The sequence below is a fragment of the Bombina bombina genome, chromosome 5, assembly GCF_027579735.1.
Source record: "Bombina bombina isolate aBomBom1 chromosome 5, aBomBom1.pri, whole genome shotgun sequence".
In the NCBI taxonomy this organism is placed as follows: Eukaryota; Metazoa; Chordata; class Amphibia; order Anura; family Bombinatoridae; genus Bombina; species Bombina bombina.
In genome coordinates, this window is record NC_069503.1 from 615544388 (window position 1) to 615570791 (window position 26404).

The 26404-nt window shown below is 37.2% G+C and overlaps 1 protein-coding gene across 1 annotated transcript in view; it reads right to left on the minus strand.

Annotated features, from left to right (window-relative positions):
- Positions 1-2981: 2981 nt before the first annotated feature.
- Positions 2982-26404, minus strand: part of SLC6A3 (solute carrier family 6 member 3) — a 297995-nt gene continuing 274572 nt past the window's right edge. Inside the window, exon 14 of the mRNA XM_053715819.1 lies at positions 2982-3095. Within this exon, the coding sequence (XP_053571794.1) occupies positions 2982-3095 (114 nt within the window). The remainder of the gene's footprint in view (positions 3096-26404) is intronic.

Consider the following 26404-nt stretch of genomic DNA (forward strand, 5'->3'; position numbering starts at 1 on the left):
CCTTCTAATAGATGTCTCCAATGATCAAATGAACTTTTGATTGCGAGCAATTCCTTCTCCCCTACAGGATAGTTCAATTCAGCAGGTTGAAGAATTCTGGAAAAGTAAGCAACAGGATGTAATGGATCCTTGAAGGATGGTCGTTGTGAAAGAATTGCGCCTATAGCGTAATCCGAAGCGTCAACTTCTAAGACAAACTGATGGTTCATATCGGGGAAGCATAGAATGGGTGCTGTTGAAAACCTATGTTTCAAGTGATCGAAAGCTTCTTGAGCTTGAGGGGTCCAGTGGAAAGGACTATGGATTTTTGTGAGTTCTGTGAGGGGTTTAGAGATAGCAGCAAACCCTGGAATAAACTTCCTATAAAAGTTAGAGAAGCCTAGGAAGCGTTGAACTTCCTTCCTAGAAGTAGGGTTCGGCCAATCCAGTACAGCTTGTACTTTTTTGTCATCCATTGAAATTCCCTGCACAGTAATATGGTACCCTAGGAAAGTGATGTCTTGAGTTTCAAATATACATTTTTCAAGTTTAGCATATAAACAATTCTTTCTCAATCTGGTTAGAACTTCTTTAACATGAATTCTGTGCTGATCAAGATTCTGTGAGTAAATTAAAATGTCATCAAAATAGACAACGATATATACGTCCAAAATGTCCCTGAAAAGGTCATTGATGAAACATTGAAATGTAGCTGGGGCATTGCAAAGGCCAAATGGCATTACAGTATACTCATAAAGACCATATCTGGTCCTAAATGCTGTAAGCCATTCGTCCCCAAGCTCTCATTCTGATAAGATTATAGGCGCCCCTAAGATCCAATTTGGTGAAAATTGAGGCGCCACGCAATCTTTCTATCAGCTCAGGGATTAATGGAAGTGGGTACCTGTTTTTTCTTGTGCGTTTATTTAATTCTCTATAGTCTATTATAGGTCTAAGAGAACCATCCTTATTGGTGACGAAAAACATGCCCGCACCAGCTGGAGAGGTGCTGGGTCTTATGAAACCTTTCCTAAGGTTTTCGTCTATGTAAGACTTCAAATGCTCTAATTCAGGTTTGGACAGGGGATAGAGGTGTCCGAAAGGTATAGACACTCCAGGAAGCAGATCTATGGGGCAATCATAGGCCCTGTGGGGTGGTAAAGATTCTGCTTCTTTTTTATCGAACACATCTGCAAACTCATGATACTGTGGGGGTAGAATACTGTCAGAATCAGATACAGAAAGACAGATAGCATTACAATTTGTATGGTTAATGTTCTGGTGTTCTGGGAATGTGATGGTGAGGGTTGACCAATCTATGTGTGGTTTATGAAGACTTAACCATTTAATACCTAAGATAACTTTGAACATAGGAGAGGATATAACATCAAGCGTTATCTTTTCAGTATGATTATGTGTTGTATGTAATTGGAGGGGAATGGTCTGATGTGTGAGTGGACCACTTTGTAACAGATTACCATCAATAACCTTCACTGAGACTGGTATTTGCTTAGTGACCAAAGGAATTTTATTTATTTTCACAAAATTCATGTCAATGAAGTTCCCACAGGAACCTGTGTCAATTATGGCTGTAGTCCTGATCTTGTAACGTTCCCACTGTAGAGAAACGGACAATGTTAGATAGGTAGTGGTTGAGGTTTTGGAAAAAAAAACTATGCATAGGAACAGCATTCTTACCTAATTTCTGTTTCGCCAGTAGGGGGCATTCTTTTACCTCGTGCTTTGGGGATGCGCAGTATAGGCATAAATTTAGTGTCTTCCTTCTAGTTTTCTCCTGTGGGGATAAGGGCCCCTTGATAAAACCTATTTCCATAGGTTGTGGGAGATCCTTTCCTGTAGAAGGGGATGTAGCTGACAATTTTTTTGTGAAACCCATTCTTTCAGATCGTCTCTCCCTTAGACGTCTGTCTATGGATATGGATACCATATAGAGTTCCTCTAACGTATCTGGAATCCCAATACGTGATAGCTCATCTTTAAGTTCTTCACTTAATCCCAGGCGAAACTGATTCTTAAGTGAAATTTCATTCCACATAGAGTCTGTGGCATAAATCTTAAACTGTGTTATATAGGTTTCTACTGCATGTTTCTGTTGTTTTAATGCTCTGAGATTATTCTCAGCTGAGATTTGTTTGTAGGGATCATCATAGAGGGCGGACATTTCGGTAAAGAAAGCGTCCAATGACCCCAGTATAGAATCCTGTTTTTCAAAAAAGGTGTCTGCCCATGCCCTGGGCTCTCCTCTCAAGTAAGATATAACAGTAAGAACTCTTGTTCTTTCAGAAGCATATGTCTTGGGTTTTAATTCGAATAATAACATGCATGAATTTCTGAACTCTCTGAACTGAGAGCGATTTCCAGAAAATTTCTCTGGTGTGGATACAGCTGGTTCAGGGAGGTGCTCGCTTTGGGTTGATTTAACTGAAAGGCTTTCTCTGAGGCAAGCTTTCAAAGCCTGATTCTCAGTTTTTAATTCATGAAATGAGGTTGCAAGCATCTATACCCTGTCTGATAAGACTTTTAGGTGTTCTGTCATGGTATTGAGATCCATTTTTTATAATTGTTTAACAGAACCGGAATAAACTTTTTCAATGTTATACCAAGTCCTATTATTCCTTTGGCTGGTTAATTATGTAAAGATATATAATACATCACCAAGGTATTAACTATATGGTATTCATCATGGTAATAAAATGTATTAGTGTGTCACAGCTGTTACTTTATAGTGAGGTTTCACTAGCAACATATGTGATTCAATTTAGCCATACGTTACCCACTGGTATCTAAGTTAGCAATAACAGTAAGGAAATATAGGCATAAGTTTAGCAAGAATAATCAAAAGTCCTACCTCTGTTCCAAATGAGGATTTACTTAGCTCAGATCAGGAGGAAGGTTTACTCACAGAGAGTTGACCTCGGTAACTGTAGGCGAGTGGAAGCGTTCCGGACTGTACCCGGCAAGCTGCAAGGAGAGAGACACAGCTAGAAGCAGTCCGGCCGTAGCTGATGACGTAATGAGGCTTGCTGTGAGGATCCGGCTTCCAGAACAGAGAAACGGAATGCCAACAGATGGTAAAAGGCTCCGGGAAAACTAACCTGCTCAAAAGTAAGTTTAGAGGTTAGTTTACTGCAGACTGATGATAGCGTAGTTTTCAAATTTATTCAAGTAGAAGTGTAAACCACTTTGAGGCTGTCAGAGTTGAAGATCCGATGTAGGCTTCAATTAACCAGCAATGAACTGCTGGGAGGAAGTCCCTTTTAAAGGTAAGGAAGTGATCTCCTTAAAGGCACAGTAAAAAAAGAAAAAAGGTGAGTATAAACCTTACAGTGCCATTACCCAATTTTGATAACTGTTTATTTTCCATTTATTGTACTCGATAAAAACAACTCATCAGTTTGATAAAATGTATACCACCCTATAACATTAAAGATAATGGATTATGCTTCATGGTAAGATGGAGGTCAGGAAGGATCTTACCCATGTCACATTAATTAACTGCGGTTTGTTCTTTCATCACTATATATGAGATTTATATTTCTGTAATATTAATCAATGTCTTTAAAAGGACATTAAACACCTCTTGATTTTGTGTAGAATTTTGCTTGTCCCACATTACCTAATAAGGCCAAAAGGCTTATTCTGTAACCTGCAAATGCTTCAGATCAAAGAGCAAGATTAGGCATTTTTTCAGCATTTTGAAAACCTAAATTACAGATCTTGCTTAGCAAAGCCCAATTTTTAGTTATTTATTTATTTGTTTAAATAAAAGCAAGAGATGCTGAATGTCCCTTTAAGACAATTTGTTACTAGCTGATTTATCTTTGTAAAGGACACATGAATCAAGACACGTACAAGGAGACGTGCTTGCTTCTGCTCTTACAATGTTCTCCAACTCTGAGGATTGTTTTTTTCCCTGCAGGACAATGTTCCATGCCACAGAGCCAGGTCAATCAAGGTATGGATGGAGGACCATCAGATCAAGACCCTGTCATAGTCAGCCCGATCTCCATACCTGAACCCCATTGAAAACCTCTGGAATGTGATCAAGAGGAAGATGGATGGTCACAAGCCATCAAACAAAATTGAGTTGCTTGAATTTTTGTGCCAGAAGCGGCATAAAGTCACCCAACAGCAATGTGAAAGACTGGTGGAGAACATGCCAAGATGCATGACAGCTGTGATTGAAAATCAGGGTTATTCCACCAAATATTGATTTCTGAACTCTTGCTAAGTTAAACCATTAGTATTCTGTTGTTTAAAAATGAATATAAACTTGTTTTCTTTGCATTATTTGAGGTCTGAAAACACTGCCTCTTTATTGTTACTTTGACCAGTTATTTTCTGCAAATAAATGGTTTAAATAACAACATTAGACAACATTTATTTTACTCAAACACATTTTGCACAGATAGATTTTTAAGTTTATCCAAGAAATCATTGGTGTCCCTAATATAAGAGGTTAACTTTAACACTTCAGGCTGAAGTATCTTATCTAAATATTGGCAATGTTGGTAAACACGGAATTGACTGGCTGGAGTCAATTCCGTGTTTACCAACATTGCCACATATTTAGATAAGATACTTCAGCCTGAAGTGTTAAAGTTAACCTCTTATATTAGGGACACCAATGATTTCTTGGATAAACTTAAAAATCTATCTGTGCAAAATGCTAAGTACATATTGTTTACCTTAGATGTGTGTAGTTTGTACACTGTTATAAATCATGAAAGTGGGATTGAATCAAGTAAGTATGTGTACCCTTAAAAACACTGGTGTATATACTATGCCTCAATTACAATTTATAGAAGAATTACTAAGAATTGTGTTGTACCACAATTATTTTATTTTTGCTGATGAATGGTATGAACAGGTAAGAGGGGCAGCAATGGGTTCCAATGTTGCCCCATCATACGCCAACCTCTTTATGGGACAAATAGAAGAAAGATTTGTTTATGAAAATACACTATTTAAACTCTATGGAGCAGCCTGGTGGGGCTTCATAGATGACGTGTTTGGCGTGTGGTGGGGTGACATTGGAACCCTCCTCTCCTTTGTTGAACAACTTAATAATGCTGTTAATGGTGTAAAATTCACTGTATCTTTTAGTGAGGAAAGTATAGTTTTCCTGGACACAGTAATTTATAGAAATCCAGATGGTCTATTAAATGTGGATATACACAAAAAAACCTACTGACAGAAACACATTGTTGGCCTTTGATAGTTATCACCCAGACCAATTAAAAAATTCCCTCCCACGCAGCCAAATGCTGAGGGTTAAGAGAATTGTGACAGATAGTGCAGTGGCAGAACAGAGATTGGATTAAATGGCCACTAGGTTTAAGGAAAGAGGTTATCCGGATCCTTTAATAAGTAAAGAAAAAAAGAGGATTCTGGAGGAGAGACCAGGTATTGCTGGGAAAGAAAAGAAACCACAACACATGGTCTGTGTCACTCAATTTAACCCCTACAGCAAAGATATCTCAAAGATCATTTATAAACATTGGATCATTCTTAGAGACTGTAACCCTGATATTGTTGCCTTTAGGGATCCCCCAATGATGGCCTATAAAAGGGTGCCTAATCTGAAAACAAAATTTATGCTTACCTGATAAATGTATTTCTCTTGTGGTGTATCTAGTCCACGGGTTCATCCATTACTTGTGGGATATTCTCCTTCCCAACAGGAAGTTACAAGAGGACACCCACAGCAGAGCTGTCTATATAGCTCCTCCCCTAACTGCCACCCCCAGTCATTCGACCGAAGACAAGCAAGAAAAAAGGAGAAACTATAGGGTGCAGTGGTGACTGTAGTTTAAAAATAAAAAATACCTGCCTTAAAATGACAGGGCGGGCCGTGGACTGGATACACCACAAGAGAAATAAATTTATCAGGTAAGCATAAATTTTGTTTTCTCTTGTAAAGGTGTATCCAGTCCACGGTTCATCCATTACTTGTGGGATACCAATACCAAAGCTTTAGGACACGGATGAAGGGAGGGACAAGGCAGGAACTTAAACGGAAGGCACCACTGCCTGTAAGACCTTTCTCCCAAAAATAGCCTCCGAAGAAGCAAAAGTATCGAATTTGTAGAATTTAGAAAAAGTGTGAAGCGAAGACCAAGTCGCCGCCTTACAAATCTGTTCAACAGAGGCCTCATTTTTAAAAGCCCATGTGGAAGCCATCGCTCTAGTGGAATGAGCTGTAATTCTTTCAGGAGGCTGCTGGCCAGCAGTCTCATAAGCTAAGCGGATTATGCTTCTCAGCCAAAAAGAAAGAGAAGTTGCCGAAGCCTTTTGGCCTCTCCTCTGTCCAGAGTAGACAACAAACAAAGCAGATATTTGACGAAAATCCTTCGTGGCTTGTAAATAAAACTTTAAAGCACGAACCACATCAAGATTGTGTAAAAGACATTCCTTCTTTGAGGAAGGATTAGGACATAATGAAGGAACAACAATCTCCTGATTGATGTTCTTATTAGATACTACCTTAGGAAGAAACCCAGGTTTGGTACGAAAAACTACCTTATCTGCATGGAAAATCAGATAAGGGGAATCACACTGTAAAGCAGATAACTCAGAAACTCTTCGAGCCGAGGAGATAGCTACTAGAAACAGAACTTTCCAAGATAAAAGTTTAATATCTATGGAATGCAAAGGTTCAAATGGAACCCCTTGAAGAACTTTAAGAACTAAATTTAAACTCCATGGCGGAGCAACAGGTTTAAACAAAGGCTTAATTCTAACTAAAGCCTGACAAAATGCCTGAACATCTGGAACCTCAGCCAGATGTTTGTGCAAAAGAATAGACAGAGCAGAAATCTGTCCCTTTAAGGAACTAGCAGGCAATCCTTTCTCCAATCCCTCTTGGAGAAAGGATAAGATTCTAGGAATCCTGACTTTACTCCATGAGTAACCCTTGGATTCACACCAATGAAGATATTTACACCATATCTTATGATAGATTTTCCTGGTGACAGGCTTTCAAGCCTGAAATAAGGTATCAATGACCGACTCGGAAAAACCACGCTTTGATAGAATCAAGCGTTCAATCTCCAAGCAGTCTGACACAGAGAAATTAGATTTGGATGTTTGAAAGGACCTTGAAGTAAAAGGTCCTGCCTCAGCGGCAGAGTCCATGGTGTAAAGGATGACATGTCCACCAGATCTGCATACCAAGTCCTGCGTGGCCATGTAGGAGCTATCAAAATCACAGAAGCTCTCTCCTGCTTGATCTTGGCAATCAGACGAGGGAGCAGAGGAAACGGTGGAAACACATAAGCCAGGCTGAAGGACCAGGGTGCTGCTAGAGCATCTATCAGTGCTGCCTTGGGATCCCTGGACCTGGACCCGTAACGAGGAAGCTTGGCGTTCTGACGAGATGCCATGGGATCCAGTTCTGGTTTGCCCCATAGTTGAATCAACTGGGCAAATACCTCCGGATGGAGCTCCCACTCCCCCAGATGAAAAGTCTGCCGACTTAAAAAATCCGCCTCCCAGTTCTCTACTCCTGGGATATGGATAGCTGAGAGATGGCAAGAGTGAACCTCTGCCCATAGAATTATCTTTGAAACCTCCAACATCGCCAGGGGGCTCTTTGTACCCCCCTGATTGTTGATATAGGCTACAGTCGTGATGTTGTCTGACTGAAATCTGATGAACCTGACCGCAGCTAGCTGAGGCCAAGACTGAAGAGCATTGAATATCGCTCTTAGTTCCAGAATGTTTATTGGAAGGAGGGCTTCCTCCTGAGTCCACGAACCCTGAGCCTTCAGGGAGTTCCAGACTGCGCCCTAGCCCAGAAGGCTGGCATCTGTCATCACTATAGTCCATTCTGGCCTGTGGAAGCTCATTCCCCTGGACAGATGGACCTGAGATAGCCACCAGAGAAGAGAATCTCTGGTCTCTTGATCCAGATTTAGCAGAAGGGACAAATCTGTGTAATCCCCATTCCACTGATTGAGCATGCAAAGTTGCAGTGGTCTGAGATGTAGGCGGGCAAACAGAACTATGTCCATTGCCGCTACCATTAAGCCGATTACTTCCATACACTGAGCCACTGATGGCTGAGAAGTGGAATAAAGAGCACGGCAGGAAGTTAGAAGCTTTGACAACCTGACCTCTGTCAGAAAAATCTTCATTTCTACTGAATCTATCAGAGTTCCTAGGAAGGAAACTCTTGTGAGAGGGGAGAGAGAACTCTTTTCTTCATTCACCTTCCACCCATGAGACCTCAGGAATGTCAGAACAATGTCCGTATGGGACTTGGCGATTTGAAAATACAATGCCTGTATCAGAATGTCATCTAGGTAAGGAGCCACCGCTATGCCTCGTGGCCTTAGAACCACCAGTAGGGACCCTAGAACCTTCGTAAAGATTCTTGGTGCCGTGGCTAACCCGAAGGGAAGTGCCACAAACTGGTAATGCCTGTCTAGGAAGGCAAACCTGAGAAACCGATGATGATCTCTGTGTATCGGAATGTGGAGATAAGCATCCTTTAAGTCCACGGTAGTCATATATTGACCCTCCTGGATCATAGGTAGGATGGTTCGAATAGTCTCCATCTTGAAGGATGGGACCCTGAGAAATTTGTTTAGGATCTTGAGATCCAAGATTGGTCTGAAAGTTCCCTCTTTTTTGGGAACTATAAACAGATTTGAATAGAATCCTTGCCCCTGTTCCTCCCTTGGAACTGGGTGGATCACTCCCATGACCAGAAGGTCTTGCACACAACGTAAGAATGCCTCTCTCTTTATCTGGTTTGCAGATAATTGTGAGAGATGAAATCTCCCTTTTGGAGATGAGGCTTTGAAATCCAGAAGATATCCCTGGGAAACAATCTCCAGACCCCAGGGATCCTGGACATCTCTTGCCCAAGCCTGGGCGAAGAGAGAAAATATGCCCCCAACTAGATCCGGTCCCGGATCAGGGGCTACTCCTTCATGCTGTTTTAGAGGCAGCAGCAGGTTTTTTGGCCTGCTTTCCCTTGCTCCAAGTTTGGTTAGGTCTCCAGACTGGCTTGGATTGGGCAAAATTTCCTTCTTGTTTTGCAGCAGAGGAAGTTGAAGCTGCGCCACTCTTGATGTTTTGAAAGGAACAAAAATTAGTCTGTTTGTTCCTTAATTTTTTTGACCTATCCTTGGGAAGGGCGTGGCCTTTTCCTCCAGTAATATCAGAAATGATCTCCTTCAGTCCAGGCCCGAATAGAATGAAGGGGATGTTGAGAAGCTTAGACTTTGAAGTAATGTCAGCTGACCAGGATTTAAGCCATAGTGCCCTACGCGCCTGAATGGCAAAACCTGAATTGTTAGCCGTTAGCTTTGTTAAATGAAAAACGGCGTCAGAAATAAATGAATTGGCTAACTTAAGAGCTTTAAGCCTATCTAGGATATCATCCAACGGGGTCTCCACCTGTAGAGCCTCTTCAAGAGACTCGAACCAGAAAGCCGCTGCAGCAGTGACTGGGGCAATGCATGCAAGAGGCTGGAGAATAAAACCTTGTTGTATAAAGATTTTCTTAAGGGAACCCTCTAATTTTTTATCCATTGGATCTAGGAAAGCACAATTGTCCTTGACGGGGATAGTTGTACGCTTAGCTAGGGTAGAGACTGCTCCCTCCACCTTAGGGACCGTCTGCCACGAGTCCCGTGTAGCGGCATCTATGGGAAACATCTTTTTAAAAGCAGGAGGGGGAGAGAACGGTACACCTGGTCTATCCCATTCCTTCGTAATAATTTCTGAAAACCTCTTAGGGATTGGAAAAACATAAGTGTAAACAGGCACTGCAAAGTATTTGTCCATTTTACACAATTTCTCTGGGACTACAATGGTGTCACAGTCATCCAGAGTTGCTAAAACCTCCCTGAGCAACAAGCGGAGGTGTTCAAGCTTAAATTTAAATGCTGTCATTTCAGAGTCAGACTGAAGTAACGCCTTACCTGAATCAGAAATGTCACCCACAGATAGAAGCTCTCCTGCTTCGGCTTCTGTACATTGTGAGGGTATATCAGACATAGCTACTAAAGTGTCAGAAAGCTCTTTATTTGTTCTAGCCCCAGAGCTGTCTCGCTTACCTTGTAACCCTGGCAGTTTGGACAATACCTCTGTGAGGGTATGATTCATAACTGCCGCCATGTCTTGTAAGGTAAACGCATTGGACGCGCTAGATGTACTTGGCGTCACGAGCGGGAGTTATAGGTTCTGACACATGGGGAGAGCTAGATGGCATAACCTCCCTTTTGTCAGTCTGAGAAACCTCTGGTGATAAATCTTTAAAACCCATAATATGGTCTTTATAACTTATAGAAAGGTCAGTGCATTTGGTACACATTCTAAGAGGGGGTTCCACAATGGCTTCTAAACATAATGAACAAGGAGTTTCCTCTATGTCAGACATGTAATGAGACCAGCAAGCTTGGAAAACACTTTAATAAATGTGAAAAAGCAATTAAACAAAAACGGTACTGTGCCTTTAAGAGAAAAAAACTACCACATAAACTGCAAAACAGTGTTAAAAAGTAGTAAACTCAACGAAATTTTTACTACTAAAGCAGCATTGCACCCACTAGGCCACAAACCGGATTAGAAAAACGGTAAAACCGTTAAAAAACAGTCAAACACACTGCCACAGCTCTGCTGTGGCTCCTACCTGCCCTTAAACACGATTTTTGCAGGATAAAAACCCTCTATAGCGGTCCTAGCTGCCAGAGGACTCCTTTAGGGAAGCTGGATGTCTCAGTCTGAATATCAACTGCGCATAAAGTGCGCGAAAATAGGCCCCTCCTACCATGCACTCAATGTCAGAGGGCCTTAAAAAAAGTACTCCTAGGAGTGATCTAACAAGCCATGTGGAAAACTAGGCCCCAAATAAAGATTTATCACCCTCAGAGAAAAAACGTTTTTTTCTGTAAGTTATGCAAACGTTTTTACACTAAGTAATATGAGAGTTAGGGTTTCCACCCGTCCCTTTAAATACAGAACCATTATAAGTTACACATGCTGCAGGGTGTACAGGGGGGAATAGGAATAGTGCTGTCCAGAAACACAATACATGTTCCTCCCTGCACACCCTGCAGCATGTGTAACTCATAAGTGTCCAGGAAAATATTGCTGAGGGGGCAACCCTAATGAGAGTTAACATGAATATTACCCTTATCTTGTAAGCATTATCCCAGTCATTGTTAAATCACTGTATCAGGCTTACCTCAAATATACCAGACATTGTCAGACTTTTCTAGACCTTATCATCTCTCTAGAAAAAAAAATATACTGAACATACCTCAAAGCAGGTGACCTGCAAACCGTCCCCCCAACTGAAGTTTTCTTTCCATACTCTTCAGTTATGTGTGAGAACAGCAATGGACCTTAGTTACAAACCGCTAAGATCATCAACCTCCAGGCAGATTCTTCTTCCAATTTCTGCCTGAGAGTAAAACAGTACAACGCCGGTACCGTTTAAAAATAACAAACTCTTGATTGAAGGTAAAAACTACACTAAGTCACCACATATCTCTTGATACTTCCTTTCTTGTCGAGAGTAGCAAGAGAATGACTGGGGGTGGCAGTTAGGGGAGGAGCTATATAGACAGCTCTCCTGTGGGTGTCCTCTTGCAACTTCCTGTTGGGAAGGAGAATATCCCACAAGTAATGGATGAACCCGTGGACTGGATACACCTTTACAAGAGAAAGAAAGATAGATTAGTGAGGAGTTATGTGGGTTCAAGGAAAACACTGAGCCAAACATACATAACTGCTAAAAATACTGGCACATATCCTTGTTTGGGCTGTGCAAGTTGTGATGCGGTGATTAAAGGCAAGTACTTTTTACACCCTCTAACAGGGAAAAAATTTAAAATCAGGGAATACTTCACGTGTGACTCATCCTATGTAATTTACGTGATAAAATGCCCGTGTTCAAAAATCTATTTGGGTGAAACGACCAGAAAGGTAAGGGATAGGATGAGTCAACACAAGTCTAATATTAGATGTGGGGATATAAATGCCCCTGTGTCCAGTCACTTTTTAGAGGCTGGGCACAGCGTCAGCCAACTAAGATGGCAAATAATTACAGTGTAGGCAGGTTACGTAGAGGAGGCAATAGGGAACAATTGTTGAAACAAAAGGAATCCTTTTGGATCCATAAACTTAATACAATGATCCCTATGGGTTTGAATAGGGAACTTGATTTTGCAGTGTTTCTGAAAGGTTGAATCAGGATTATAAAAGATTTAAAGGCATCGTCTCTGTCTAAGTATTGTTTTTAATTGGATTAGCCGGTTTATGTATGAAATCAAATAGTTTCTATTTGGAGATCTGAAAGTTAGGTAGGTTGTCAAAATAAAATTAAAAATAAATGTATTATTGAGCAAATTCCACTAGGTGGTGCTATGTTAACATATGGTGATAAGTATGTGAAGGGTTAAGGTTTTCCCCTATAAAGGCTCTGTATACACCTGTTGATGCTATGCATGATTAAGGGAATGGCTCCTGAAACTTTGCATTGTTTGTACCTCTATAAATTTCTGTATTTTTCTATGAACTCTTGGTGCTGTGGAATCTTGTAACATTGGAATATTGGAGAGGAAAGCAGTCCCCTCTGTACCACTGGTCACCAAAGAACCCTATTAAGGGAAAAAGTAGCTAAGGTGCTGTTTGTGTGTTGTTTTTTGCTGCCTTAAAAATTCAGGGTAGCTGTTTCCTTTGATATTTTTGGGGTGCATTACACCCTTAAAAATAACCACCAATGAGAGAGGCACAGCTTATGTTCAGTTTATGCATTATTTCTTTGTTTCATTGGTCCTTATTGCTATCTCTAATTAATAAATATATATAAAGAATTGTTGTAGCTCACAGCGCTCTGAAAAATAGACCTATGGCTCCTGTTTCGGGTGGGTCCCCAAATACCCACAGATAGATATAGCAAAAGGAGGGTTGGAGAAAAGGAGCACCCTATTAGTGTCCTAACAAGGATAAACGCCGACATACATATATATTCTATATATACCCACTCCCGAGGCCTTGCCTTTTCTTGGCGCTCCTTTTCTCCAACCCTCCTTTTAATAAATATATATATATATATATAGTTTATTTTTCAGGCTACTAAATAATTTATAGTCCTGGTATTTATTTTGTCATTTTGTGGTTGTAAAATTAGACCAGTTAATATAGAGCACTATACTTGTTCACTAAAGGTAAACATTTGGAAAGAAAACTTGTGAAAGCAGGAGTTTAGAATAAAACAAAAACCGAGATGTTTTATTTTCATGGTATTTCATATGTTATAACATTTTATTAATACTTGGCATTTTTACAAGATTAAAATATATCAAATACAAGCATAGGAAAAGACAATAAATATAATCCTTTAACTCATAGAAATATATTGCCTGTGTTTTTGAAGTTGCTTTGACATTTATTTAACAGACTTCTTGAGCACTGGAAGTGCTTTCACAGGATATTGAATAAAGGAGAACAGACTTTCATTAGTATCAGTAGTATCACATTACTGCTTTACATAGGCACAGTCATTCAGCATTAATACATTACAGAAGTATTCATCAAAAAGGTTACTTTTAAAACACAGACAACACTTTTTATTCTTAACAAGTTAACAGTCAAAATATGCAGCAATTAAATAGATTTAAGGGTTAAGTTTGAGCACAAGGGTAGATGATTCCATATAAGCTTTTTGACACAAGTTTATATGCATGCTGAATATAGCAATACATAATTTTACTTTGACATATTTTTTTAGGGCTCAAATTAAAAGGGCATGAAACACAATTTTTTTTCTTTTATCTTTCAAATTTACTTTAGTTTTCTAATTTTGCTTTGTTCTCATGGTATTCTTTGTTAAAAAGCATACCTATGTAGACTCTTATCATTATTCATCAGATGTGCTCAACTAGTTGTCAGTAGTCCATTGCTGTTCATCAACACATGATTCCAAGAGAATGAAGCAAATTAGCTAATATAAGTAAATGTGAAAGTTGTTTAAAATTGAACGCTGTATCTGAATCATGAAATAAACATTTTGGGTTTCTTGCCCCTTTAATAGGTTTCCTTCAGTTTCTGTTCATTTAAAGGGGCATTAAACACTTAACTAATTCTATATAAAATGGTATAGCCAAAGAAAAGATTAGTTGGGAATAATATGCAGATGTGTGTGTTTTTAAAGGATTAGTAAAGTCAATATGCAAATGTTTACATATTATTTATGAATGTGAATTTACTTACAATTTTTTCAAAACGAAGGTCCGATCATGTTTTAAAACACTATTTTATTTCTATACCTGATGTCACAACTTCCAGCCCCCTACAATGAGCGGTCTTGAAACCTCAAACACACACATATTATCTGGCTTGATTTACATGCGCATTTACAACCACTGACATCGCAGATGGAATTGCAAAACACAAAGCGCATGCGTTAAATTTAGGCACATCAGAGCGCATGCGTTTTCTTCCAAGTACCCGGAACTGAAGGGAAGCAAAAACACAGGTTGCCCACCGTGATTGGCTAATGCAAATTTGCCTCACGGTGGGTTTGGAAATCTACATATATTTTGGCCGCAATAGCAAGTGAACGATTGAAAAAGCGCAGTGCAAGGTATTTAGTTAACTTCTTATATCTAGTATTACTGTTTAAAAATGCATAAAACATTTCTGACCTTACCATCCCTTTAAGTGATATTAGTTACTTAAATACTGAAAAACAAATGTAAAATGTTAGTGTCAATAAAACAATGGGAGTCACCATGTTATAACCTAGGTTTCCTTATCTGCTGAAGTAATTAATGATAGATATAAAGGGGTCAATAAGGTGTACAACCAATTACTGTGTGAAATATTGCAGTGTTAAAGGGAAACTGAACCCAAATTTTTCTTTCTTGATTCAGATAGAGCATGCAATTTTAAGCAACTTTCTAATTTACTTCTATTATCAGTTTTTCTTTGTTCACTTGCTATCTTTATTTAAAAAAGAAAGCATCTAAGCTTCAGAACTCTGGACAGCACTTTTTTATTGGTGGATGAATTTATCCACCAATTAGCAAGAATAACCCAGGTTATTCGACAAAAATGGGCCGGTATCTAAACTTACATTCTTGCATTTCAAATAAAGATATCAAGAGAATGAAGAAAATTTGATAATAGGAGTAAATTAGAAAGTTGCTTAAAATTGCATGATCTATCTGAATCACGAAAGAAAATTTTTGGGTCTAGTGTCCCTTTTTAATCTGGAGCATGAACTTTTAACAGGAAATGTATACAGATTGTAGAAGTGAATGATAAAACAAGGGGACAAGAATAAATAATGAAACAATATTGGGGAAGTTTCTTTACTATATATAATTAAGCACTTTATATTACAATCTCAAAGTGTTTACTGTCCCTTTAATAGCAATTCTGTCAAAACGTTAGCATATTAAAATGAACTAAGATGGAATATGATGGGGTTAAAATGTTTCTGTTTATATGACTTGTTTACTGAAAACCTTATAAAAATACTCTGTAAACAGTATTATTAATTTAATGTACTTTTTTCTCTGCAGCAGTATATGCTTTCAATACAAACTGATTAAAGCAACAGCACAGATTATAATACCTGGTAGTGTTAATTTACAACTTATTTTTATATCCATAAGAATGTGTATGTATTTTACAACAGATCTCAAAATGTTTAAAGGGGTAATGTACACAAGATTTTTCTTTGCATAAATGTTTTGTAGATTAATCATTTATATAGCTCATATGGGAGTATTTTTGTAACTATAGTTTTGCTTATTTTTTAATAACATTGTGCTGATTTTCAGACTCCTAACCAAGCCCCACAGTGCCAGATGTATGCGCTCATTTACTCCTGCTGGCTCCTGTTCATATTATGCCTTTTTATATGCAGGGAAGGGGGGGAGTGTCTCCTTGTCTTGTTTTCCCAGCCCCTTTTAATGGGTGTCCCAGCCTAGCCTCATCAACAGTGCTAAACTGGGAGTGTCTAAGTACGTTTATAAAAGTTTTCATACTGGATTTTAGTACAGTATCTGTGCATAGTCTTCTTTATAGTAGTGTCTATTACATGCAGTTATATAATGAGAATGATTTTGAGACATGGAGCATTTTAATTTCAGTTTTTTATCTCCCCCCATAATTTTAATGAATTTTGGTTTAACCATGAAAATAGCTTTACCAATGCAGCAACCAGAAATCTATCTCCTACTGATGAGTTCCAAAAAGAACGAAACAGGCTTGTCTAGTGAGTGATTTCTGGTTTGCTGTCATAATCCTGTTTAAAAGGATCGCTGTGTCAAAACAGTATTTTTGAAGCAAAAAAACTGAGAATTTGCATATCTAATTTGCATATCTTACCCACAATTCTCTTGTGCATTGGAAACATTGGATATTAAGAATTTCTGGGGGAAAGCAAGCGGGGATACTTGCCTAGATGTACTAATTTCCTATGCAAATATTTACATTGATGCAGTTATATAAAAATAGGTGTTCTCTGTCCCTTTAAAGTTTAATATGAGAATGTGCTCCTTAGCTAAGTTCTCTAAGCACACATTAGTTTCACTTGCACAATATGAAACACCATTAGCAACAAGTATTATAGGACACAAATGCACAAAATGAGCATTTTCACACAAAAGTTGTCTTTTGTCTTTAATGATTCAGACAGTTATAATTAACTTTCCAAATGACTTCTGTTATCATGTATTTCAAACCAAAATACACTACTGGGAGCTAGCTTAAAACATTTAAAGAGGCATATATGTGCAGTCTCCAATCAGCAGCTAGCTCCCAGTACTGCATTACGGCTCCTAAACCTACCTAGGTATGTTTTTCAACATAGGATATCAAGAGAATAAAGCACATTTGATGATAGTAGTAAATTGTGATGTTGTTTAAAATGGGTTTTGTGTCCCTTTAAAATTGATATTGTAGATAGTCATTTTGTGTGCTTTATAAAATATAACTTAAAGGAGCAATGTTTTTAAAACCATACATTTGAAACAGCAACACTGAAATGAGAAGTAAAATATGTTTACATTTAAACAACTACAAGAGTATCAGTTGTGCACCTCATACTTATGTTAAAGGGAGGGACACTAAACCCACTTTTTTTTTTTCTTTTGTGATTCAGATAGAGCATGCAATTTTAAGCAACTTTCTAATTTACTCCTATTATCAATTTTTCTTCATTTTCTTGCTATCTTTATTTGAAAAAGCAGGAATTCTTAGCAAAGGAGCCGTCCCAATTTTGGTTGAGAACCCTGGATAGCACTTGCTGATTAATGGGTACATTTAGCCACCAATCAGCAAGCGCAACCCAGGTGCTAAACTAAAAATGGGCCGGCTACTTAGCTTAGATTCCTGTTTTTTCAACTAAAGATAGCAAGAGAACAAAGACAAATTGATAATAGGAGTAAATTAGAAAGTTGCTTAAAATTGCATGCTCTATCTGAATAAAAAAATGGGTTTAGTATCCCTTTAATGAGCTGACGGGTACTTCCAAATAATTGTCATTAGTTTAATGACAATAAGCATATTTTTTGAGTAAAATTGTATAAGGAATTGTATTACTATGAGAAATGAAAATAAAAATTAGAATTTAACCCCTTAGATTATCTTTCTAAAAAAGCAATTTCTATCTGGTAATTTCATGTTAGCTACGATCCTCTCTATCGGCTAGATTACGAGTTTTGCGGTATGTGTGAAAAAGCAGCGTTAAGGCTCATAACGTTGCCTTTTCACTACCGCTGGCATTACAAGTCTTGCAGGTTTAGGGGCACCGCACATTTTTTTGGCCTTAACGCAAAATTAACTTTAAAGTCTTTTTCAATGGGACTTCCATAGGGCTGATATTACAAGCTTTTTCTGGGAGGCCAAAAAGTGAGCGGTACAGCCTATCCCGCAAGATTCGTAATGCAATCTAAAGTCAGTAGTTATGAGTTTTACGCTACAAAGCTGTAGCATAAAACTCATAACTGAGTGCTAAAAGTGCTAAAAAGTACACTAACACCCATAAACTACCTATTAACCCCTAAACTGAGGCCCTCCCGCATCGCAAACACTAAAATAAAATTATTAACCCCTAATATGCCGCTCCCGACATCGCCGCACTATAATAAACAAACATATTAACCCCTAAACCGCCGCACTCCCGCATCGCAAACACTAGTTACATTTTATTAACCCCTAATCTACCGCACCTAACATCGCCGCCACCTACCTACATTTATAAACCCCTAATCTGCCGCCCCCAACGTCACCGCCACTATACTAAATTTATTAACCCCTAAACCTAAGTCTAACCCTAACACCCCCTAACTTAAATATAATTAAAATAAATATAAATAAAAATTGCCTGTAACAGAAGTAATTTAAAAATTACTTGGATCATAACATTTTAAAGGGTCACAAAACACAATGGGTTTTTTTATGATTCAGACAGAGCATACAATTATAAACTTTCCTGTTTACTTCTATTCTCAAATTGTCTTCATTCTCTTGGAATCCTTTGTTGGAGTAGTAGCAATGCACTGCTGATAGCTAGCAGAATACATCAGGTGAGACAATGACAAGAGTCATATACATGCTTCCACCAATCAGCAGCTAGCTCCCAGTAGTGCATTGCTGCTTTTGAGCCTACCTAGCTATGCTTTTCAATCAAGTATACTAAGAGAATGAAGCAATTTAGACAATAGAAGTGAATTGGGAAATTGATTAAAATTGTGTGCATTGTCTGAATCATGAAAGAAAACAATTGTGTTTCTTGACCCTTTAAGTTTGACTTTCCTATCCCTTTTAGCAATCAGTATTGGTAAATTATACTATTAGTATTTTATGTGCTTAATTCGTGGTGGATTTGAGTGGGTGAAGCTAAGCAAACCATAAATGGGTGTGGCTCTGCTGCAAAGTGGTCCTGGGAAATGTTTTTCAAATGTTGGCAACTAAGCATTAGTTTTACTCATGAGCAAAACAAACTGAAATTGTCCTGTTATATAGGATGACATTAGGAAGCAACATCACCAAAAAGATACAAATGTTACCTGCTCTTCAACACATCTCACATGCTCACTACACTGATAAAGCCCCTCTTAGAGAATGAAACCAATATACACCTAAATATCTATGGTTCTGGAGTGCAATAGGTTAATTAACTCTTTGATATCACTACACTAAGAAGGGATCAATCAACATACAAGTCATTCAACCTGTGATAATCTCTAAATCCCCTAAATCACCATTTTGTTTGTAGTTAATCATGCACATTTAATGTTGGGAGGAAAATCATGGTTTTGTGTTGTTTTCAGGAGATAATGATTTCATGACAGAGGCATTTTGTGATTGTGATCACTGGAGAAACACATTGACAATTTCAGTTGACATTCAGAAATCTTTCTGTCAAAACCAAGCACAAGATTGGGATTAACCCCTGTATTAGTTTTTTAATATTAAAAAAAATAAGTGTAAAGTTTTAAAGTCCATATAGCAAGCAATAACGGGCTTTTGTGGCCGTTTGCACACAAGTTAAATTCTGCCCATATTACAATTTGAAAGTAAATGCAAAACGCGTAAGCACAATCGTAAATTACATTAAAATGACTACAGTGACTTCAGAGCTCTGGTCAACTGTTACGCAAGTCAAAAAAGTGTCACAAAACACATAAAAAATACATTAAAAAGTACAGTAAAACACATAACACTATGTAATAAAAATTATTTTCAAAAATTTCAAAAAAAAGTTATAAGGGCTTAAAGATATTAGATGTCAGGTGTTGGAAAAAAAAGCGGCAAAAGTGCTTTTACATGGGGATCCATAGAAACACATGTATAAATACTGTATATAAATATATTTCTATACATATGTATATATGTATTTATAGGTGTATATATGTATTTATAGGTGTATATATGTATTTACAGTCATCTATACACATATAAATACAGGAATACATATGTATAGAAATATATCTCATTGCAATACTGCGCTCATATTTATGGAGTAACTATCACATTGTCACTTCTAAACTAGCAACATTTGATTCCAATATCGATACAGACCAGATCCCATAGCAACCAAAGAGGAACATTTGACGCTTCCCTAGGTTGGCAATTCTTTTAGCCAGCAATATTTTATTTTTGTTTTTTTGATATCTTTTTATTTTTTATACTTTAATATATATTTTTATATATTTTTTGACATTTTTAGGGTGGTATTCCATACAGTATTTGTTTTAATCATTTATTTAACACTTTCCTTTTTTCTTGTATTATATATTATTGCAGGGAGACGTCCCTTGTACTGTACAATTTATTCTTTGGTAGTAAACTTTACATATTACCTGTTGTATTGTATTTTTCATTATTAATGCATAACTAACTCTGATTAAGTGTGTTGGTTTCTCTTAGCTTTTAGCGCCCTCTCATTTGTAGTTTTTGTTCAGTTTCATTTTTTTGCTATCTAGGGGAGGTGGCAGGAGAGTGGCATAGTTAAACCTTTAGATTTTAGCGCTGTATTATTTCTTTTTTTATTCTAGCCATTTTAAAGTGGACAGAAATGATTAATTTTAAAATAACTTTTTGCATCGTAATCTAAGGTAAAACTTTAAGATGACTAAGGTCTAGACTGTCTCTCTTTAAAGGGGCTGTATATACTAATTTTCATTTAACTGCTTGCAATAGACACTTCTATAAAGAATATTATGCACAGATACTGATATAAAAATCCAGTGTAAAACCTTTTAAAAAAACTTACTTAGAAGCTTCCAATTTAACACTGTTAATGGGATTAGCCTGGGAAACCCAGTGAAAGGGGCTGATAGCAGACCCCCCCCTCCCCTGCATATGAAAAGACCCATTATACAAACAGAAGCAGTCTAAAGTCTGTATACATCGGTATACATCTAAAACTTTGGGGCTTGGTTAGGAGTCTGAAAATCAGCACAATGTTATTTGAAAATAAGCAAAACTATACTTTTCTTTTACAAAAAACACACTCAGATGGGCTTTATAAATGGATCATCTACAAAACATTTATGCAAAGAAAAATCTATTGTACAATGTCCCTTGCGAAAAATGGTGTCTAAATTTGTTTTGCGTGTATGAAATATATTGCAGTCTATAATGGTATAATGTCGCTGACCATACACAATTGCAAAAGTAGGTGTTATTTTGAACAACAGTATACATTTTCAACAATGTTTAATTTTCCAGTCAAAGTAGTTGTGTGTATTAGGAGCCTTATTTTGTTTTTGATTGATGTTGAAGATTATGTTGTATCGCCACCTGCCATTATACTGCTGAAAATAGCTAACAACTATATCTACAGAAAGATATTGTGTGTTTGTCTCACATTTATAGGCCTTAATCAGTTACATCAATACACTAACGTTACTTTTTATCTACCCATTCATATCTGGGCACTTGGATCAAGAAAACGATTGTGCTGTATCAAATGAACTGAATTAACTACAGTCACCAAACACAACGGGCACAATACCTATCTTTCCCATACACATTTTGTAAACAGCCCAACAAGCAAAGCCTTTCTTGTGAGATGTAAAATAATTCCATCTATCAGTTACTTTATTATCAATTTCCTCTCTTCAGTTTTCTTTGTGTGTTCTTCAGAATCTGTTACTAATGTTCTGGTCCAATTATCCTCTCTTTTATACGCTTAACCAATGTTGAAGCTGAAAAAGCAAAATGAAAAGTTATATATAAGATATCTGCATGTGATAATATATTTAGTAACTAAGAACCCAAAATCTCTTTTATTAAAGGGAAATTCTGGTATTTTAAATACTGCAGCTGCTCAGAGCACCAAGTGGGGCTTGTATCATGTCAACAATTAACAAACTGAGTCATTACCAGATGATACAAGCACAAGTGCTGTGTTTAAAATGCTGGTGCACGGTGCATCCGTAAATACACATTGAAACAGCTACAGTTTATATTAGAAGCATTTTTACTAATACATTTATATTACAAAAATACTTCTATTCAAAACGTAAATGCATCCTTGTCGATTCCAATTTTGGCTGGAATGTCACTTTAAATTTTTATATTACTATGATGTTGTATATTGTGCTTGTCCATGTAAACCAATTTTTTTGTTGTTGTTTACTTAACAGTTCAGTTATACGCTTCCTGTTTTACCTGTATATTTACTACTGATAAACGGTTTATTATTAACAATCACCTAGATTACAAGTTTTGCGCTATAGAGGGTAGTTAACGAATGCAACAAAAGTTGTGTTATTTCACCCTCCATAGCGCTGCCATTACGAGTTTTAGAAAAGCCGCCTTGTTAAAATAAATACAAACTTACCTGTGAAATAAAACCTAAGCTGCCTTACACTAAAACCTAACATTACAAAAAATAAAAAACACTAAAATTACTAAAAATTAAAAAACCTACCATTACAAAAAATAACAAATGGAATTATCCAAAACAATAAAATATTCCTATTCTAATACCCTGTTTAAAAAAAAAAAAAAAAACACCCCAAAATAAAAAAACCCTATAATTAACTACCAAGGGCCCTTAAAAAGGCCTTTAATAAAGCATTGCCCTAAAGAAATCAGCTCTTTTTCTACAAAAGAAAAACACCCCCACTCCCCAAACCTACAAAATAAAAATAAAGTAAACCTAATCTACCCATTGCCCTGAAAAGGGCATTTGTATGGGCATTGCATTCAGCTCTTTTTCATGCCCTTAAAAGGACATTTGGCTCTTTTAAGAAATGCCCAAACCATAATCTAAAAGAAAAACCCACACCAAAAAAATCTTAAAAACACCTAACACTAACCCCTCTTTAAGTACTCACATTTGCTGAAGTCCCGCTTAAACGATCTTCATCCCGGCGGCTCCATCTTCATCCAGGCGGCTCCATCTTTTTCAACGCAGGACCAGCATCTACTTCATCCCTGCGGAGGCAGATCGGTCGATAGGCGGAGGTCCAAGGCAGAGGTCCAGGCGGAAATCCATCGATCCGATGTGGAGGTCCTCTTCATGCAATCATCCGCCGCACACTGAGGATAGAAATGTAAGTTACCCCTTTTATACTGGGGCTACCATTGCATTCCTATTGACTGAAAAATTAAATCAGCCAATAGGGCTGCTAAAATCCTATTGGCTGTTCAAATCAGCCAATAGGATTTAAGCACCTCTCATTCTATTGGCTTTTTTTGTAGAAAAAGAGCTGATTTCTTTAGGGCAATGCTCTACAAAAGGCCCTTTTAAGGGCCCCTGGTAGTATATTATAGATAAGGTTTGTTTATTTCGGGGTTTTTTTTTTTAAAACAGGGTAGAATAGGAATAATTTTTATTGTTTTGGATAGTTTCGTTTGTTATTTTTTGTAATGGTAGGTTTTTTTATTTTTTGTAATGTTAGGTTTTAGTGTAAGGCAGCTTAGGTTGTATTTCACAGGTAAGATTGTATTTATTTTAACTAGGTAGTTAGTAAATAGTTAATAACTATTTACTAACTAGTCTACCTAGTTAAAATAAATACAAACCTGTGAAATAAAAATAAAACCTAAGCTAGCTACAATAAAACTATTAGTTATATTGTAGCTAGATTAGGTTTATTTCACAGGTAAGTATGTATTTAGTTTTAAATAGATATTATTTAGTTAATAATTGTAAGTTTAATTTAGCTCTATTTTAATTATGTTAAAGTTAGGGGTTAATAGTTTAATGTAGGTTGTTGCGATGTGGGGGGCTGGTGGTTTAGGGGTTAAAAACCATTTTTTTGCGTTAAAACACGAACGCAAAACTTGTAATCTACCTGAATATTATTAACAATATGAAGCCAGGGTACCATTTTTTTTATTTTCTGTTTTTATTAAATATCTATGTAACCCATATGTACAGTCATAGTGATGTTGGTTGAGATGTTCTTGATGCAATTTAACCTCTTAAGGACATATGACAGAATTTTTCCGTCATAAAACAATTGAGCAAACTGAAAGCTACGTCCTTAAAGGGTTAAATCAGATTAACTTAAAACTTGAAAATGTATCTGAACAACAGCAAGATTTCTCTGTCCAGTTGAATGAATTTGTGATTTCACCATCTTCAGCATGACTTCAATCATAGAAATACAAAATGTACCAAAAACAATCTATTCAGAACATGGACTAGGTATTTTTGTGCACTTCTGTAAGATATTGCTTGTAGCTCTTATGTGAAATTATTGGCACGATCAAACATGGTATTAGGATAAGTGCAATAATAGGGTGAATATCCTGATTAGATGTGTGACCGGCAGGAAAACATTTACTAATGATACAGAGAAACATAGAATTAGTGTGCTTCAGTGAGCCATTATTGACGATGATGTGAGGGTCACAGCAAGATAAATATAACATGAAACTTCACTGCTGTTTAGATGTTGAAAAGGTTCCATAGGATGCAATGTTATAGTATTATGTAATTCATAATTGTTCTTGCTATCCAGAAAAACAGAACAATATTTTTTTTTTTTAGAAAACAACTGTAATGTATTAATTAAAATAATATTGATAATTTAAAACACTCAAAATTATATTATCCAACATAAATAAATCAATGATATCAGAATAGGGCACACAATAATCTGTATTTACATATAAATATCTGTTTGTTAGGTCTAATTCCATCAGTGTATATAATAGAAATCTCATAAAGCTTCCTATGAGTATTACATTCTAATCTGTCAGTCACCAAAACCAAATTTATTTATTGTGCTGTATGGACCTAGATAAATCATCTGTAAATAAAGATATGCTAAAGGTTATAAGAGTGGCCAGGAAAAAAAGAAATCAGTAATCCTGTCAATGTAAAATAAGGTATGTGTGCGTCTAAGGATGACATATGAGCCAGCTGGCATATTGGTCAAAATTATAAAATATTCTAAAGCCTGGGACAACTATCTATAATTCCTATAGGTTATGATAGGAAGAAGTACCAAAGGCCAATTTCCCTTTATTCCTAGGTGCTGCATTGGGAGGCGGTAATACCAGGGGTTATGAGCAGAAGATTTGGCTATATTAGGTAAATAGAAATTAGAACAGTTGATTACTGAAGCACACCTACAAGAAAATAAAATGAATGCATTGCAAATACACTATATTGGAAATAATCTTAAAAAGGAAGGTAAAAATGGACAATATATATAGAAAGGAAATAATTATATTTCATACTACACTATTACATTAAAATATATTTTTTTAAAAAAAAGGGATATGAAACCCAGAAATGTTCTTTTCTGTCTCAGACAAAGCATACAATTTAAAAAAAGTTTGAAGTTTACTTTTATTATCAAATTTGCTTCTCTCCCATGATATTCTGTGTTGAAGAGAGACCTAGGTAGGCATCTGGGGCGCGATCCGATATATGGCGCAGGTTTCGGCACAACCGTGGAAACCTGCGCTGCCTGTAGTTTCAGCTCGCAACTCGAGCTATCTCATATACGGCGCCGTCAGATGCTAAAGTGCCGTAAGTCTGACAAACTAGCGATGTCCAGAAATCTGCGTAAGTACAAATTTCTGGAGTCGCCAGTGACTTACTGCACTTTAGAAACTGCCGCAGCATAAAAAAACTGACTAAGTTATAAAATCACCCGTACTGTCTAACACGCCTCCCAAACATAGCCCGACACGTATACCCCTCTCACTCCTAATAATAAATATATTAACCCCTAAATTGCCGCTCCCGGACCCTGCCGCCACCTATATTATATGTATTACCCCCTAATCTGACCCCCCTACACCGCCGCTAGCTACATTAAATGTTTTACCCCCTACCCCGCCGCCACCTACATTAACTATATTACCCCTAATATGATCCCCCCTACACCGCCGCCACCTATTTAAACTATATTAACCCCTAATGTGATCCCCCTACACCGCTGCCACCTATTTAAACTATATTACCCCCTAATATGATCCACCTACATTAAAATTATTAACTCCTAATCGAATCCCCGTATACCGTTGCCACCTATATTAAATTTATTAACCCCTAAAATTTCCCAACCACTAAACCTAAGTCTAACCCTACAAATAGCCCTGAAAAGGGCCTTTTGCGTGGCATTGCTCCAAAGTAAACAGCTCTATTACCAGCCCTTAAAAGGGCTTTTTGAAGGGCATTGTCACAAAGTAATCATCTCTTTTGCCTGTAATCTAATCCCCCTACACCGCCGCCACCTATAATAAATCTATTACCCCCTAATCTAACCCCCCTACACCGCCGCCACCTACATTAACTATATTACCCCCTAATCTGACCCCCCCTACACCACCGCCACCTATATTAACTATATTAACCCTATCTAACTCTAACACCCCTAACTTAATTATTATTAAATTAAATCTAAATAATATTAATAATATTATCTAAATTATTCCTATTTAAAACTAA